The sequence below is a fragment of the Mirounga leonina genome, unplaced genomic scaffold, assembly GCF_011800145.1.
Source record: "Mirounga leonina isolate KUSES-001 unplaced genomic scaffold, KU_Mleo_1.0 Mir_151, whole genome shotgun sequence".
NCBI classification, from domain to species: domain Eukaryota; kingdom Metazoa; phylum Chordata; class Mammalia; order Carnivora; family Phocidae; genus Mirounga; species Mirounga leonina.
The window spans coordinates 50,194,420-50,213,744 of NW_023270377.1; the positions used below are offsets into that span (position 1 = coordinate 50,194,420).

At 35.6% G+C, this 19,325-nt stretch overlaps 1 protein-coding gene and 1 pseudogene across 2 annotated transcripts in view; both read right to left on the reverse strand.

Annotated features, from left to right (window-relative positions):
- LOC118012597 overlaps nucleotides 1-9,304 on the reverse strand; it is a 43,231-nt pseudogene extending 33,927 nt beyond the window's left edge.
- Nucleotides 1-18,975, reverse strand: part of PPP1R1C (protein phosphatase 1 regulatory inhibitor subunit 1C) — a 117,786-nt gene extending 98,811 nt beyond the window's left edge. Inside the window, exons 1-2 of one of the 2 annotated variants that reach the window (XM_035007600.1) lie at nucleotides 18,895-18,975; nucleotides 17,158-17,218 (exon numbers count right to left, since the gene is read on the reverse strand). In XM_035007600.1, coding sequence (XP_034863491.1) covers nucleotides 17,158-17,218; nucleotides 18,895-18,975 — 142 coding nt within the window. Of the gene's footprint in view, nucleotides 1-17,157; nucleotides 17,240-18,894 lie in introns of both variants that reach the window. The other variant, XM_035007599.1, reaches the window with a different exon arrangement.
- Between the last annotated feature and the right edge of the window lie 350 nt (nucleotides 18,976-19,325).

The following is a 19,325-nucleotide window of genomic DNA, read 5'->3' on the forward strand; positions in this document are numbered from 1 at the left end:
CAGAGACCTTTCTAGAATAAAATCTGAGCATGTGAGCCCTTCTGTTTGCTGGTTCCTAATCATAATTCCTTAAAAATATTTATAGTACCCCCCAACATAGTGCCTGCTTGATCTCCACCCCCACGTGATGCCATTCCTTGCTGCATCATACTGGACTCCTTTCAGTTCCTTGAACCTTGAATGCCCTGCCCTACTTCTAATGTTTTCGCCCTTTGTCTTGAATGGTTGGTCTTCCCTGCTTTTTTTTTTTTCCAAGTTTCTCTAAACTTTTTTCTCCGTTAAGCCTATTGACTGGGTTATGTGCTCTTACTATGTGCTTCTAAAGTATCCTGTATTTCTGCTAGCACAAACTCCATCACATTTCATTGTGAATCCTCACATGTTGCACACTACAGGGCCTGTGGTAGATGAGCAATAACTAACTGTTAAATGAGTAAAATTTGGGTACTATGCTGAAAAGTATGAGTATCACCATGGGGCAGAATGGTGAGATTTCTGAAAATCATATCATAATTGGAAAGCTAAATGTAACTGAAAATTTTAGAGAAGAGAGAACTGAGGGCAAAGGAGTTGTCTGTCTCCAAACATATGAAGGGTTCTCAGTTGGAATAGGTATTACACTTTTTCTGAGATCTTTTAGAAGGACATACCAAGATCAACAGTTGAAAAATTCAAGAAGGATATTTCAACTAGATGTAAGGCAGAACTTTCTAACAATTAGAGCTATCCAGTCATAACCATGATGCTTCAAAAAGAGCTAAACTGTTCATCACTGAAATGGTCAAGTACAATCTGACTAATCATCAGTTGGAATTCCTAGAGAAAGTAATCATGCATACAGTTGAGACCAAAATAGAACCAGTACTGTGACTTTTACCAGTTTTACTGAATGCTTCCTTTGCTTGTCAAAATTAATGAAACAGGATGTTTTAGTGGAAAGTAGGGTGGCTATTGAGCATTACTTTTTTTCAGTGATTATTTACACTTACGTCAAGTCCAAATGGTAAGGTTCATTTTCACACACACACACACACACACACACACACACACACACAGAGGCAATTCGAAAAACATCATAGAGGTTATCATAGAGTTTATTAGGTTGGAGATGCCACGAGACTGAGTTAATGTCCATCTGTAATTGAATGTGGGAAACGTGAATTTAAGCCACTACCAAACTGTACTCTACTTAGCAGTATTTTTCTAGCTCTGAGCTGCTAGAAGACATATTTCTGATAAATATTTCTAGAAATGAGTAAAATGAAATATAGCTGAGCATATTAAAAACTGCAACTATTTGGTAAGATGAAGTCATGGTAAGGGCATTCTAAGTAGGACAAAATTTCCATTCAAAGATTTCAGGTGGAAATGGTTAGAGGACAACTAGCCTGTCTGACCAGTGATGCAGGTTCAAGCCCAGGAATAAAGTTCGAGTTGGAGAATTTGGCTTGATCCAGACTGTCAAGGATCTTGGATATTAGGCTAAGGAATCTAAGTATTATTCCATAAGGAGCAGAAAGTGAGCAAAGGTAATGAAACACAGGAATACTACTTGGAAAAGATCAGGCAAGAATATGTAGAGTAGGTCTCAAATATAGTGCAAATTACATATGCCTTATCACAGTAGTTTAAAATTTTGACAATTTAGGTGTTCTTTTATAATTCCAACCATGTTGATAACAGTTGATCCTTGAACAGTGTGGAAGTTAGGGATGCCAAATGCTCATGCAGTTGAAAACCTGTGTTTAACTTTTGACTCCGCCAAAACTTAATTACTCATAGCCTACTGTTGACTTGGAAGGCTCAGAGACAACATAACATGTAACCATGATGCTTAACTTCTGTTAAACAATTTATGTCTTTCTTCTTTCCTGAATTTTTACTTTTCCAAACTGTCCCCTGTGACAGTTGATCTCCATATTTAAATGACTTCTGATTGAATTCAGTGTATCACAAAGCTGACTGACTTGTATTTCACTTTCTACAGAGGCCATTTCCATGACAATGACAGGAGTCTGTGAAATCTTACACACTGTGCATGTGGTCAGTGAATTATAAGTATTTGGCTTTGTGCATGCACCTGTGACTACTTTGCAGTTGAGTGGAGATGCTGTTGTGTACTTATAAAATACGGCATTTTCAAGCATTACTGATTTTATTGTAGCTTTTTATCATTATGTATTATTTTCAGCTGTGGGTGCTAAAAATACAGCTGTATATAAGTATTCTCAAAGTCATTTTCTGTTAAAAGGTCCTCATTTGGAAAATGCACTATAAGCAAATCTTATAATAAAATAAGCTAGAGACAAGAAAATGTTACTAAGAAGACCTTCAAGAAGAGAAAATACATTTAGAGTACTGTACTGTATTAAAAAAAATTCAATATAAAATACTGTAAAAAAAATCCATGTATTATAATTGGACCCAAATAATTCAAACTCATGTTGTTCAAGGGTCAACCATAGTTGTCATGTTTTTAACCACCACCACCCTTCACCGAAGGAAGCTCCTTGCTATTTGCTTGGCTTCTGGGAGAAAATACAGACCAACCCTGTCCCAACAGGATGATTGACGGCAGTTTTGGGGTTTTGTTTTTATTTTTGTTTTCACCAAAACTCTGCACGGAATAGTTCTACAAGTTACAGAAGAAGCAATTGAGAATTACAATGTACAGATATTTGGGAAAAACTTACAAACACATCTTTTTTCGTATATGCTTCCTACTACCAAATGTTTGGTGACAATTAGTACAGATGCTACTGTATTTGTAATTTGGATTTGGAGTGCTTAAAGCATGTAAATCAGTGCAGATAATGAGGATATTAATGAACAATCTTAAATGCCAGTAATTTTATTTTTCAGTTTTGAAACAACCCACTCAGTGTTTTCTTAGTCATTTTTTTCATCAAAACATTAAACTAAAGCTATTAATAAAAAATAAAATCTGAGTATTCTGTTCTTACTCATTCTAAATCTTATTACATAATTACATTATTGATAAAATATAAATTTGATGACTTATGTATAAATTATGTTTTAAGTTGTTTTTATTTTTGTTTTATCTTATTTCAATTTGCATATATTCATTTGTCTGTAAAATTTGGAGCAGGAAATTATATTCCATTTCTTCTTAATTTATGTCAAAGTTTCAGGTTTCTTTTACATCTAAGAAAGCTGTGTTCTCATAAGAGCTTGATGCTAAAGCTTTTCAGATATTTTACTGAGGTGAAATGTAGGTCTATAGCTCTAAAGACAATGAGAGGAATTCTGTGTTCTAGCTGCTGCACAGAAAAACTTAATATTAAAAGGGGAAAAAAAATCTCAATAGAAAGTGGATTGTGGTATGTCTGGAAAAATTGCCAAAAAGAATGTCAAGTTAAGTTAGAAATAAGGAAATGGAGCTGATGCCTGCAATGAACTCATTTTTATGTATTATACTAGCAGTATATCCATAATGATAGACATGTTAATAAGTACCCAGATAACAGAAATACATAGAATACAATCTTATCTGACTCAGAAAATAATAAAGCAGCTGGAATGTTGTAATGTGAAGCTATGTATAGATATGCTTGTAAATAATTCACTGGGGCCAAAGTAAATTGTTTCAGTGGTTTCCTTGTGTAAAAAATGAGGGAAAGGAAGAATAAGGTACAAGGTCCACTCTAAAATTATTTTTCTTGCAGTCATTAAGTTCCACTTACACAGAAATCTTACATGCAAGCCAGTCAAATGGATTTTTTAGATAAAATGGTGTCATTTTCAATGCTTTTGATAAGTAATGAACTGTTTGATTTTCAGTATTGACTACAGGTTGCTAACTACTCTCTGGTAGCTTATCGTTGAAAAAAGCAGATAGTTTAAGGGGAATTGCTAGGTAAGATGTTTATTTCACAATTCAAAGGAAATGAAAAGAAAACCTACCCCCTAATTATGGACCCACATGCTAGTTAACATAGAAGGAAAGTATATAGTCTTTCAGTGGGATAGATTACTCCTATTTAATGGTATTGAATTGAACTCTTGAACTCCCATACTCTTGTAAGAAAGCAGCCAAACTGATTATATATTCAGTTTTCCACCATCACCATTTTACTAACATTTTAAAATCTGTTTCAGTAATTTAAAGACAGCAAAAGAATAAAACTGGTCATTAGACAAAACATACTCAGGCTTTAAATTGTCCTATAAAACATAAGAAGTCCCCAAATTATTATTATGCAAAAATATCTATGTATCTGCAGTCACTAGTTGCCTGTGGTGCTTAATTCAGAGCATTTCTATATGAAAATAACGAAACAACCAGCTCAAGTCTTCTACAACTAAAATTTACTTTCTCAGATCCTCAGAACCTGATTTTGCAGCCCTGCTACCCAGAAAAGACTTAACTAAAGTCTGTTAACACATGGAAGGCCTTGTGACCCAATCTTTCTTTTTCTGACTCACATTAAAACCTATTACTTCTCTGAGAAACAAACTGAGGGTTCTAGAGGGTAGGCGTTTGGGGGGATGGGTTAGCCTGGTGAGGCGTATTAAAGAGGGCACATACAGCATGGAGCACTGGGTGTTATACACAAACAATGAATCATGGAACACTACATCAAAAACTAATGATGTAATGTATGGTGATTAACATAACATAATTTTAAAAAAAAAGAAAGAAAAAAAAACTATTACTTCTATAATCCATTCCTTCAGGGCAATACTAGGTGACAAAGGCATCGACAATCATTTAGAGCAAATGGATCCACTCACTGAGTTGCTATTTCTACTGGAGTAAAGCCTTCCAGCTAGAGTGGTCAATGAAGACTTCATGGAGGAAGGGGGATTTGATCTTAGTCTAGGAAGATAAGAAAAACTACAGTAGATAGGAACGGAGGATGGCATCCCAGTATGTGTACAAATCAGTCATGTTCAGAGTCAACTAGAATCCAAATGTAAATGTTAGCCTTCCAACTAATGTTTTGAATCAAGACAATGGTTTTTTAAATAAGTGTAGACATAAAGGTAGGCAAACAGAAACATGAATAAAAAACAGCATCTAACTCTAAGAATGGAATAATGGATGAGATTTATTTTTCTGTTTGGTTATTTTTTTGCTTATATAATAAAAAAATCTAGTATTAGTAACTCTAAGGTCCTCTTATCTAATAAATTATCAAAGAAAATAAAAAGAAAAAGATGTAGAATTGCCACTCTAGAATGAACACAATTACATTGGGATAGAAAGAAGTATATTCTGGTATTACATCAAACAGAATCTCACTTGAGGGTGCCTGGATGGCTCAGTTAAGTGTCCAACTCTGGATTTTGGCTCAGGTCATGATCTTAGGGTCAGAAGATTGAGCCCTGTATTGGCCTCTGCACTTAGAGGGGAGTCTGCTTGAGATTCTCTCCCACTGCCCTTCACCCTGCTAGCACTCTCTGTCTCTCTCTCTCTCTCTAAAATAAATATAAACAAGCAAACAAACAGAATCTCACTTGGCCAAGCTACAATGAGGAACTTGCTTATTGTAAGTGTGCTTTCTTGCTTCCATGAGGAAGACAGAAATAAAATAACAAGAGTATAATATTGCTTGTTTGTAGAAAGAATGTTATTAATGTAGTGGAAAGTGCTTTGACCTTGGGTAGATAAGCTATGTTTAAATTTCAGACTACTAACTTACTAGCTTCTTTGACCTTGAGCAGCTCACCTATCACCTTCCTTTTGTAAAATGAAGGTTATAATATTTATCTCACAGAGTTGTTGAGCATAAATATTATAGGTGAAAATTATGTTTTCAAACTATAAAATTACCAAAAGGAAGATACATTACTATTAACCACTTTAAATTTGCCTTTGAGGTTTATTTATTTACTTACTTTAGGGAGAGAGAGAGAGAGAGAACATGAGCAAGGGGAGCCTGAGCCAGGTGATCCTACCACCCCCAGACCATAACTCGAGCCAAACCAAGAGTCGGCTGCCCAACTGATCACGCCACCCAGGCGCCCCTGCCTTTAAGTTTATATGGTTTTTAAAATTATATGTAGCTTTGAGGTATGCTTTTGTCTTTTATGTCCTAAATATACTTTAGAATATATTTGCATATGTTTCTTATACTGTAAGTGTCCATATAAACAGTATAGCTAGTTTTTGCCTTGATTCCAGTGACAGCTGTGAACCATAGAACTAGCATATGAAATTATCTTTGGTCATCTCCAAGATCTTAAGCAAAAAGGTGCCCTTCATTGGCTGACTAAAGCAGGAATTCTGGGCTATTCACCAAGTCAAATGACCTGTGGCAGAATTTTGAGATGAGCCATTTTAGCTTAGTCATTCATGACATTTTACTTCACTGAAATGTGATGGTGAGTGGGTCTTTGGCATTATTTCTTGAAAACCTTTTAATCATTAGGGGCAAGTGGGCAGTGCTTAGGATCCATGAAGGGAAAGTGGATAATCCTTAGAGTACTTTGGAAAGCAAATCCAGCCTGAGTCTGTCCTGCTTGATCTGAAATTCCTGCACATATGGAAAAGTTATTTTCAGTAGGAAGGTACCTATGGCAAATGAGCAAGTTTCCTGTATTCAGTTTTAGAGCCCTCAGCCAAAAATAAAGGAGGCAATAGAAAAGAAATTATAAAGCAGTAATATTAACCATAATCTAACACAATTATTTTCATTTTTCTCTGTCTTTCTTTCCCTTAACTAAATCTCAACTTTAGTACAGTTATCAACAATTTAGATAATATAGATTAATAGACAATGGAGGAAATAACTGACTTATTTAAAGCAAGAAATAGGAATGATGTGAGGATTATGATTAAATATATGAGCTCCTCATGAGAAGACCTCATGTGCCTTATCATAGCTAATTAAGAGCTTGGACAGGTAAATTATAGGATATAAATTACAGCTTTTAACATATCAATTATGAAAAAGTAAAGTTGCCCTAGTCAATCACCAATTATATAATTAAGTCTGCCAAAGTCTCTCACACAAGCCAGAGTGGAGAAAAAACAAATCTACCATCAATAGTGTTGCTAGCATACATTATCTCACTTGATTCCAGCAGCACAACCAGTGTTGGAGTTACCATGATCTGTACTTCATGGAATTGGAAACTAAGACAGCAATTCCCAGTCATGCCATGTTCACTGATATTAACTTTAGGGCTCAACTGTATACAAACCACCTCCCAGTTTTAAAGTCATGGAAAAGCAGTTTGGAGGTTACTGCTTCTACTACTACTGATTTTGGAATAAAGCAATAAATGTCCCAGAAGAAAGAGGGAGGAAGGGAGGGAGGAAACAAATTTTCTAGCTTTTCTTATTTTACACAGCACTTTTTCCTCAGCATTATTGCCAAGGTCAAACTGTAATTGTATTCTAACCAGACTTGTCAATATATCCCCCTCTGATGATGCAGATTTTGGCAATTTATTTCACAAATTAGCGTTGTTAGGCACTATAATTGTCACTATATCAAATTACTCCGAGTGATACAAAGTCGTTGAGTTAAATTCAAACATAATCTTCTACCCACAACACAAGGAAGACTCACAGATTTGGATGTAACGTTTTCTAGCATGTGCCGGGGGCCGCTGAAATACTGGGGAAGACCTGAGGGGGACAGGGTATGGAGAAGACAGTGACAGCAAACAGACTGGGAATGGGGGATGAATTCCCAGGTTTCAACTACTTTGCAGCTGGGACATTTGCTTCAGGACATTCCTCTCTCTACCTCAGACTTTCACAGGTTCCTTCTGATCTCCAGGTATATTGCTTTTCTAGTGTCAGGGACAATGTGTTACATCTAGTAAAGTACTTGCAGTATAGAAGGTAGAGTATAGTAACAGTAACAACTTTGAAAGGTGCAACTTTAGGTCCCATGGAAACTTACCACTTGGGTGCACCCATTCCTCACAGTGTTTTTTCTTTCTTTCTTTCATAGTGGTTTTGTCTATTTGTTTCATCTGAAAGATTTGAATGGAGTTTGCATCCTCCATCACAATGTCCCACACAGAGCCTAGGTACTCATCATCTGTGTCTCTTGACTGAGCCCTTGGGGCATTTCAGTTTAATCCCCTGGTAAATTCTGCTACCAGATTGTGTCTGGAATTGCTGGAACAGTGTCACATCACTACTTGGTTGAACTCAAGGGTAGAAAATGGTGGGAGAAGAGGAAAAAACGTCCCAAAGCTTGAAGCTTGTTCTGGAGCTATTCTAAAATAAAGAAACATGGAAATAACTCCTCTCGATTCATTACAGAACTTGACTAGATTTTTTATTAGAGGTTGTCAAGTACCACTAATTTACTGTTTGTCTTAAATATGGCTATGAACTAGAAACAATTAGAAAAAGCTGTTTGTAACTTTTTCAATCTTAAATTTGAAACTGAATGTGCCCTTAAACTCTCCGTAACAATCGACAATGGTGTGGTACTTGTATATTATTCTGAAGACACAAAAATGCACATCTTCTTATTCAAAGGACTCAGAATAGCTTCTAATGAATATATTTTATATTTAGTGAAATATAGTAATGTTAAAAAAAGAAACCTGCATTTCAGAGCCACTTGAATCCAGCTTTCTCACTTAATGGGCCTGGGAGGATAAGCCACTTTCCTGGCATAAACTTTACAGGCAGTAAGCAGCCATCTGAAATCTATACCCAGACCTGAGTGATTCCAGTGTCTCTACTCCTAAGTGCCATATGCCTGCCACCCCAAAATAATAGTTGCCATTTATCAAGCACCTAGTCTTTGTACTGTACTTTATAGTACTATAATTGAATTCCCCAAAATGTAGACATTTCTATACTGAATTGAAATATATTTTATATTTTTGCCACATGCTGTTGATTCTACTCTCAATATACATGTATCAAATTATAAATGTCTCAAGTAGGTTTCTCCATGAGGGCAGAGATAGTGACTTATCTGCTTTATCTCCTAGAGCAGCTAACACTGTGTCCTAATTAGAGTAAGTACCCAAAAAGTTTGATGGATTGCCATTGGTTTGAGAATCTTTTTTTTTTTATCCATTTAAATTTAATAGCTCATGGACATCTAACATCTACTCAACTCGATGCTCAGTCTACTAGTTTGAGTAGCTATATCTATTATACTAGTTTGGAATAAATAGTAAAATTTTAGTTCTGACCCAATCCTTAAAACTTAAAGCCCTAAGATCAAAATAAGTCATACAGATGCTTTCTAGATTAATGAACATGTGAAATAAGTTCCTCTATGTCTTGGCCAGAATTAATCTTACCATGGTCTGAGCAGTTGGGATTTCTGTCATTTACAGTTGTATCCTGGTTCATGTAGACATATTATTCTCCACTATCTAAACCACATGTTCCTAGAGGATTTAGAATAAGGACTCAAAACATATTTTTGAATTGTATTGAATATATAAACCAAGAAATAGCTTTAAGAGTTGGAAGTGAGAAGACAGTATTGGAACAAAAATGCCAGACAATGATGAAACTAGTCAGAGAAAATTTTTGAGATTTAAGTGAGTTTCATGCTGCAATTTAAATAAGAGAAATTGGTGGAAAAGATGGAGACTGATTTACACAAATGAGCCTGTCTAGACTAAGCTTTAAGATCTGGCAAAAGAACTAAAAGAAGGAAACAAAAAAAGAAAGCTTAGCCAAAATATGGCACAGGGATAGTGTATGGAAGGAAGTGAAAACAAATGGAGTGGAAATAAATGTGAGCAATCACATGAATGTTTGATAGATATCTCTAAAAGATTTTTATACTTAATAATCATATACTATTAGAATATGGATTTCATTTTTGGTCAAATACAAATCTGCTACAAAGATCTCTATTGCCTTTTGTAACTTTAAAGACATCAGTAGCTTGCCTTTTTTTTTTTTTTAAGATTTTTTTATTGGGGCACCTGGATGGTTTGGTCAGTTAAGCGTCTGCCTTCCGCTTGGGTCCTGATCCCAGGGTCCTGGGATCGAGTCCTGCATCGGGCTCCCTGCTCTATGGGGAATCTGCTTCTCCTTCTCCGTCTCCCTCTGCAGCTCCCTCTGCTTCTGCTGTCTCACTCTCTCTCTCTCAAATAAATAAAAATATTTTTTAAAATAAATAAATAAATAAAAATAAAGATTTTATTTATTTGAGAGAGAGAGAGTAAGCGGCAGGGGGAGGAGCAGAGGGAGAGGGACAAGCAGACTCCATACTGAGCCCAACACAGGTCTCAGTCCCACAACCCTGAGATCATGACCTGAGCTGAAATCAAGAGTTGGAAGCTTAACTGACTGAACCACTCAGGCACCCCAGTAGCTTGCTTTTTTTTAAAGAAAATTCTAAAGGACTCCTATTTCATGGAAATTTTATTTGTAAGGAAGACACGCTTACAAATATCACAGTATAAGACACATAACAATTCCGTGATTGTGTATTCTTATCCTGATGAATTAGGAGATAGGATACATCTTCTCTCTTATCAAGAACCCCCATCTCTTGAGGACACTGACACTATCTGACACCATAGCCAGAATTGGAAAGGACCTGGGTCATCTTCTGATAAATGTAAGTTTTAGGAGAACACCGCGTTTCTCAGCATGGGTATAATGATGCAGGGGGTCGCATGTCTTCAGGATCTACTTGGTTGCAGGCACTGTGCTAAGCATTTTCTCACACCTCAATATCCCCCTTACAAAAGGAGGAAACTGAGCCCATAGAGGTTAACTACACACTCAGTACTGGCAAAGCTGAAATTCAAACACACGTATTACTCCAAAGCCAGTGCTCTACCTGCTACCAATACTGTCTCTTCACATCACGCAAAAGTACCTCCGAGGTATTTTCACCTGCAATATCCCCCCACAAGTAGGCAGAGAACAAGAAAAATGAAGTGAATTGACCCCTACTGTCATTCTGTCATATTTCACTAAGGTATTTCTAATTAAAATCAACACAAAAATAAGCAGTATATATTATTATTCAAAATGAGCAAAAGTAGTAATTTTGCTGAAATGAAGTAGAAATAAAACTATTTCATAGTTTTATGATTTGCCCTTTCATTTTTTCATTCATTTAATTTGAAGATTATGCTAGTTCCTTTGAATACTTACAGTATAGCAAACCTTGGCATTACTAAGAACTGGAACCTCGTCTTTGGCTCACAGTTAACATTCTGACTGAATGGGCTACTTGGCTGCCCAGATTGAGTATTTATGGGAAAATAAGTCAATCAATTGTGCAGTACATGAATCTCTGAAAGTCACTGCGTCACTTGTCTTTAAATTATTCAGCATGGTTTGGCATTCAATAACTCATAGAAATAAATGCTGAGGAGAAGAAAAAGGCTTTTCTAAAAATTCCTTAGAAATTAATACCAGTTAACTCCTAAGTAATCTTCAAATATTGGACTTTTCTTTGTTTTATATTGCCATTAATAGTGAAAAGGCAAAATAAATGCTGAATAATCAGCAAGGATTGTGGATCATAATGAATTACAACAACAGTTCCACAGAAGATAAGAAAACTGAGAATGAACCAAAACTGTATGGACTGTGAGTCCCTTATAGCTTTTTTTTGAGTACATTTGATTGGAGGTCCTTGGAGGTGACAGGCACCTCAGGTGTAGGGTTGATGATTTTCCTACCTATCCTTAAGTTCCAGGAAAATCCTCAGTGTGATTCTTGGAGCTTGCACTCAAGGTGCCCATTGCCTTTTGACTACAAATCATTCATTTGGTAAAACAGAAGATCTCCATGATAAGAGATTATGTGCATATGAATGTCCTAACACTGGAAATAAATCTCTACTTTAACTTTGTTGACCCTGCAAAACCTCCCTATCATCAGAAATTCCTGGAGCCCCTCTATTTTGAACAACTCAATCTCAGTCCAGCAATGTTCTCTGGCTATCATCCAATGTCTCAGGGTTATCAATCCAGAGCTTTAGTTAACTTAGTGTCAGAGTCCTAAAGTGCAAGCCCCATTTAGAAAGTCATATGCTACATCCAGAATGGACTGTGGCTTCTTTTTCAGTCTGTGGCGTCAAACAGCCCAATTAATTGGGAGACCCAATTCTCTCTACTGACTAGACTTACTATCTTACTATCTCAAGGTTGAACAGAGATAAGTGTGATATTTAATTCCTGTGTCTCATATTAATTAATTTTTAGGATCCTCACCTATTTGAGAAAATGCTTTGTTTTTATTCCTCATTTCTAAAAATGTTTAAAGCCAAAAGTGTCAGAGAGAAAGTCGATCTCCCCCAAATTCGGCTGTGATAGGAAGTTCAATAAATGGCCCCAGAAAACTATTTTACTTTGTATTTCTGGTCCCACTTTTTAGATGTATAGTAAACTTTTAAATGGCGCCCAAACTCTTGGGTACTTACCCAAACCTTCACTAAGCTCCAGGCCTCTTAAAGTTCACTCATGCATGATAGGCATCAGGTCCATTAAATTTAATTGTAACCATATTGTCTCTACTTAAAGTAAGTGGAAGACAATGAATGCCACAAACTTTACTATTCAGAAGACCTAGGTTAGCTTTTTACTGAAAGACCATGTCCAGCTCTGGGTTCCAAAGGCCAAGAGAAAAGGAAAATTTGGATAGAGTTCATTAAGGCCCTTATAGGGACTAGGAGTATTCAATTTAGAAAAGAAAATAATAAAGAATAATAATAAAGAAAAATAATAAAGAATAGTAATAAAGAAAAATAATAAAGAAAATAATAAAGAATTATTTTTTGTATTTAAATAAAATAAACTTTTATTGAAGAGAGTAAATGAGTTATTTTAGAATAAAGTGCAGATATCACCCAAGTTTGATAAAACTATTTTCTAACATCTAAAATTATTGGATCTAGAATTGAAGAGTAGGGGTAATTATGGATTCTTCTTTGAGATATATGAAGTGGAGCAAGTCTCAGGGACTTGGGTTGATTTTTGTATCTTTCACAAAAATGTGTGGTTAAATTAGGTATTTTCTGAAGTTCTTTCCAATTCTAGATTTCTAATACTGGTAGCCAAATATACAGTCTTCTCATAAGTCTACTTAAAGACAAATAATGTTTAAATCTAGAAATTTGATGAAGTAAATTGCAAAAGTTGGCATTGCCATTTATTTCTAAATAGAGAGGATTTGTATGTATTTCTCTAAATAAAAATACAGAAACCAAAGCAGTTAGCTCCAGATTATGCAAGAGTAAAAGCGAACAGCACACAGTATAAGAATAGACAATACGGTATAGCCTCAGAGAGCTCATCATCAATAGGCCCTTAATCAGAAGATGAATTGAAAATACAGAAAAATAAGCAGTTTGCTACAAGGTCACTTAGACTGGTAGCCCCAGAAAATATTTGAAAAAGTTGAAATTAGGGGCATCTAGGTGGCTCAGTCATTAAGCATCTGCCTTCGGCTCAGGTCATGGTCCCAGGGTCCTGGGATCGAGCCCCGCATCGGGCTCCCTGCTCTGCAGGAAGCCTGCTTCTCCCTCTCCCTCTGCTGCTCCCCCTGCTTGTGCTCTCTCTCCCTCTCTGTCTCTGTGTCAAATAAATAAAATCTTAAAAAAAAAAGAAAAAAAGTTAAAATTTGTCTTTGGTCCTTTTCTAACTTTACATGTCAGGCTTCAAGTCTCTTTTTACTGCCATCTGGCTCTTTAGAGTCATTCCTAGAAGCAAACACATTGTTTCTGCTCTCTCCACCATAAAGACACGCCCATTGCTATTAAATTTTGGGGGGCATGATGACTTCAATTCAAAATTTTTAGTTCTGCTTCCCATTGTTTTAAGTTATGGTTGTTAACCTATGCCCAAGGGTGATATATCCTAAACAGGTTGTGTATCTGTTTCCATAGTGCTTCTGCTGCTGAGAATTCTGGGCCATTGGATGGAAAAGGACTGAGAGCACATTTTGCTGCCCTGAAATCCTACCAATCAAATGCCTGCCTCATCTATATGTTTAGACCAGCATAGATCAACTAGCAAACAGTCTGGATGTACATGTTAACATCTTTCTATTCTGTTTCCCCTCTATCAAATACAAACAATGCATGTTTTTCTGAAACTAAAAGCAAATCAGTCTTTCAAATACTTCTATAACTGACTATTTCTGCAAACTCCAGGAGAGGTTAGAGGGAAGCTATGTTTAATTCATTTAACAGTGATTATAAGATACCTGTCTCATTAAATGAATTGGGAGTGTTTGTTAATTATGTCTCTATAATGGAAAATTTAATTTTCTTTGCTACATTAATTGGAAATAAGGAAAGATTTTCAGGGATTTGAATTTTAAGTAGCATTAATGACAGGTGATTCCAAGAACACTCAGTTATTTTCTGGGAAATTTCAGTAAAATTGAAGAGATTTTTTTAGTTTACCAGGATTTAGAGCTGTACACAATTGTTATTTGTTAAAGAATATATCGCTTTTTAGGGCTCGAAGAAACAATTGCTTAAATAAGGTCATTTAACACTTGAAGTTTTTGTTGTTGCTGTTACTTTGTTTTGTTTTGTAGAGAATGTTCAGGTAATATTTGGAAAAAAATTTTGGGTCAGTCAGAAATATTAAGTACAGATGAGATTATGAAAATTCTGTTCCTATGTTAACTTTTAAATATCACATGCAAAGGTTGTATTCCAGAACACATCAGCTAATGACACCTAACATTTGCTGCACTTTACAACTTTTAAGGGTGTTCACATTAATTCTTTCAATCATTGCAACAACCTTGTGAAGTAGAAAGGATGGACATTATCTCTACATTATAGATGAGAAAATAAAGCTTGGAGATGTTGTCCCTTACCCAACCAAGACCACATCAATAGTGAAGATTAGTATCTAGGTTTCGTTTGGTTCAGTATGGTGTTTGTTCTTTTGTTGCTGTTTATTTGGTTTGTTTGGTTGGTTCTTATATTTATTTCTCCAGTAATCATGGTTATAGATCATTTTTACTAGGGAAGCTATGTAGTGTTTGGCTTTTTTGCTGCAGGAACCCAATGTTAGTCCAGAAATCTCTGGTTGTCATACACATTACTATGCACAGGCAAGGGCTAATCAGTCCCTTTTAAACTATTCTAGTTTCCAAAAAGAGGCTGAAGATGCAGGGAGATGACATTACTAAAATGACACAGTTCTGTGTGAGATGCTATTTGCATCTAAGTTCTTTCCAGTGGTGATTAAAAACAGAGAAGTATGGAGTCAATAAGGGAAATAGAACAATGCCATCTAGTGATTAGGAGGTCTGGTAAGAAAAGGATTTCTAGAGAAAATCTAAATTTGATTCACAGGGATACTTAAGTATAATTCCTAATCTACTAAATTTAGTGATCTAGACAAAAGATTTATTTAAGGTTCAGATTTGCTTGTCAGTAGGGCCTGAAAGTCTAATCCCATTTACAGAGAATTCACTATGTAATGCAAACTGAAATTTGCAGGGCCAGCATCATGCAGTAGAAAATGCATGGGCTTTAGAATCAGACTTATCTGAGTTTGTCTGTATAATCTGTCACTTACAGTGGAGTAACTTCCACAAAAATTACTTCACCACTCTGATACTTATTTCCCTCATCTATAAATGGCACATATTTGGCTTTCAAAAAACATTAGTTACTATTTTGGGGGGCTTGAATGAGAGCCACAAGGGTCATTTACATAGCTCCACTATGTTCAAACAGTAATAATACCTGTAGCAGGACACTTAGAAATCAAGCTGGGCAACACCTTATAAGGTTGGCTTGGGGGAGGTAAATTCTAGGACATTGTAGAAAAGTTGCTGCTGTGAGCAAAGACAGTGATGGAAAATTGCTGTAAAATGACTTCCAATCTGAGAAGATTTTATTTTTCTATTTATTTATTTATTTATTTATTTATTTATTTATTTATTTATTTATTTATTTTTAGAGAAGGGGGCAGAGAGGGGCAGAGGGAGAAGAAGAGAGAGAATATTAAGCAGGCTCCACACCTAGCATGAAGCCCGCCACACGGCTCCATCTCACGACCCTGAGACCATGACCTGAGCCAAAATCAAGAGTCGGATGCTTAACCAACTGAGCCACCCAGGCGTCCCAGAAGATTTTAGTTTTATGTTTATTTGTAAATTGTAAGTGCATACCATTTGCACTTCTTACTAAACCAAAATAAGTTAACATTTATTGAGATAATACATTTGAAAATGATTTTCAAATGCTATAGCACTTTAAAGAAATAGAAATAGAAACAAACCCTATTTTCATCAGGAATAAATTTGCTTTGGTTTCCCATCAGCTGAACACCTTCCTGGATTTAGACTCAATGATGAATATTATATTAGAATTTTACTTTCTTATGTATGCTTCTGTAATTAGAAAGGAATTTGAAAAAAAAAATCAAAGACTATTTTGCCTTGGTATTCTTAAAACAGATTATTCACTGCAGCCTGTACTTAGACTTATTATGTTTCTATTATTCAAACTCCTTTTGTCCACCCATATTGTTTAGACCTATAAAAAACCCAACACCAAGTCCTGCCTGTGTGCAAATTAATGCCATGACCTTTGCTGTCTTACTTGTATTTCTAGAAGCAGCACTTAAATGTGAGATAAAAATCACCTCCATTCAATAAGTAAATAATGTTTGTATATTGCAGATCATAGTCATTTATCAGGAATAAGGCAGCTTTACTTCTTACAGGAAATGGAAAGTAAAACCACAACAAATGGATGCAACCCTTCAGAATGACTCTCAAATGGGCAGTACTGAAAATTGATCTGATTACTTGTCAATTGCATTATTCAGACATGACATCAGCAACAAAGCTGTGGCCAGTGCTAGCTCATTGCCCACCCCATGACAAGCTTTCATAAATAAAAAACCTACTCTATAGAGATATAAGCATCTCTTAGACTGTAATTTGAGGTTCGGAACCTAATTCAACAGCTTTCCACCATGCTCATTAATAAGCACTAAACCGGTCTCTATACAAACAAGAAACCATTTTGTAGCGTATCATCACCAATGTGTCATTCTAGAGGAAAAGCAGACTGTTGACTGAGTTTCTATATTTCTGATGTTGTTTATGATCCATTTTTATAGACTAGTTTGTTAGATTAGGACTGACTGAAATCCTAAATTGAAACCTTTTGGCAATGACATACTCTCTGATGTTCTTCAAACAATTCTGTTCTGTTCTATCAATGCAAAGACATCATCCTTCTTTACCTGGGGGATTATGTTCATTGAGAATCACAAGCGATGCTGGTGTAGGTCTTCTTTTTCTGATCTGTGAACAACAAAGGCCCAGCTAAGGTCAGTGAGAGTCAGACGCTGCCCCAGGTTACTCTACAGCTTGCAGAACTCTTCCATCCTCATCTTTTCCCAACATAAAAAAGCAAATTTCTGGAGAGCACACAGTAGGTGCTCACTATTTTGAATTTTGGAAAGCCAGAGAGTAGAACTTTCAGGTATTAGTATCACCTTCTTTGACCAAAAAAGCTACCTTTCCACAGAAAAGAAATAGTTGTGTATAATCAAATGATGCCACTGAAATAATATGCAGCATAGGGACAAGGATGACTTGCTAGTTTTAATGGCTCTCTTGGAGGCCCATAATGATGATGCTTTCAAGATCCATTATCCTTATTTCTAAACAGGTTAAGAGAAGCTCAGAAAACTTAAAATTTCTAGCAGGTTAAATTTAACAGCCTGAGTTCTTAATTTCAATTAATATTATAAGGTTGTCTTATTTTCTAGTAACATATTTAGGACAAATAAAGAATGAGTATGGATTTTAGGAGAGTAATTCATTTAAAACTAATAGGTTTGATGTGAGTTTTTTTTTTCTTATTTTAAGAGTTACAGGAGCATATTATGATTACACTTTCTAAAGTGTTCTTGATTTCTTAAATATATAGGTAAATTCTTAAAATATATGTCTGTAGGATAGAGGATAAAATTTACCAATGACATTTTGTCTAGGACAGAACCAATGTTCCATTCAATATAGATATATGAAGTTCAAGGTTATATTTATCTGGCCTGAGTCTGGGAGGATCTATTTCAGATTATCAAAACATCCTAGAAAGTTATGAGTCTCAGATTCAGTAAGTATTTTTAAGACTTTGTGTAAAATATTTGGAAAAGGATTCAATGATAATTGAGGTTGTAAGAAATTAATGAATTAGATTGATGACCCCATAAATTTTTTCTGCTTTTGCCTCCCCACTGTTGTAATTTTACCACAAATGGTCTTTTAAGGGGTTTCATTGCATCAGGAGTCTAAATAAATCTGAATATGAAAGGTGATACAGATGTAAACCAATTTTACATGAAAGAGAGAGACAGAAATAGAGATATATAGGTATATTAGACATAGAAAAGGAATCCAGGAAATGTTTAATACTCTTTTAATATCTGAATAAAATGTCTTTTAAATTATACATAACACCTATAAATCCTATCTATCATATATTACACATACTTATAATTACTGCTTTAATATATGATGAAAAACATTAAAAAAATATTAACCCTATAATCTGAAATTATTTCAAAGTTTAATGCTTTCATTGTTAAATGAATCTTTTTATTTTATAAATAATGAAATAAAAGGTTGCTAATTCTGAGAATTGTTTAAGGTTTCTCTAAATGTTGAACTTGCTAATTTAGTAAGCAAAAGCAAACAGATTTTTTGATCCAAATCTGAATCACTAATATAACCATTTTTTTTCTCTAACGGGTGCAATTTTTTATCACATGAAATGCTACATTTTAGTCAATAGGTCACCCAATGCAACTCAAATACAAGTGCCATATGGAAACCAACTTATTTCTTATTAACATATCCTGGGAAGTCACCAAGTTAGGCAAATTCAAGAGGTAGAGAAGCTTTCAATTAATAAGAATGTATGTCCGTATTACTTTATATACAGGAACTGGTCCCCACCCAATTCCACCTACCTGCTCTGCTGCTTCAGGTGCAATCTGACTCTGGAATAAAGGCACAGCAAATTGTATCTTTTTGGGACTGTTGGGCTCCATGATAATGACGAGAATTAGTCAGAGACTGGAAGGGCTCAGAAAGACTAACCCCAGGTGGTGTCTGGGATGTGTTTCCTCAGGCACACTCCACCCAGCCACACAGGGCACTTCGTAATAAATCGCTGTAATTCCAGAGCGAGCAAGTGAAGATGCCGAGGTCTGAGTAAATCCCTTCTTCAACTCCACAGTGATGCCTGGCTTGTCTGTTCCCCCACCAATCTCTTAGAACGTCTCAGCACAATACAGAAAGAAACAATAAGCTAATTGTGTGCTTCTTCACTAATACACATGCCAGGCATTCACTCAGCAGCTAATTGAAAATGCAATGCTTGCCTTGAAGGACCCGCTGC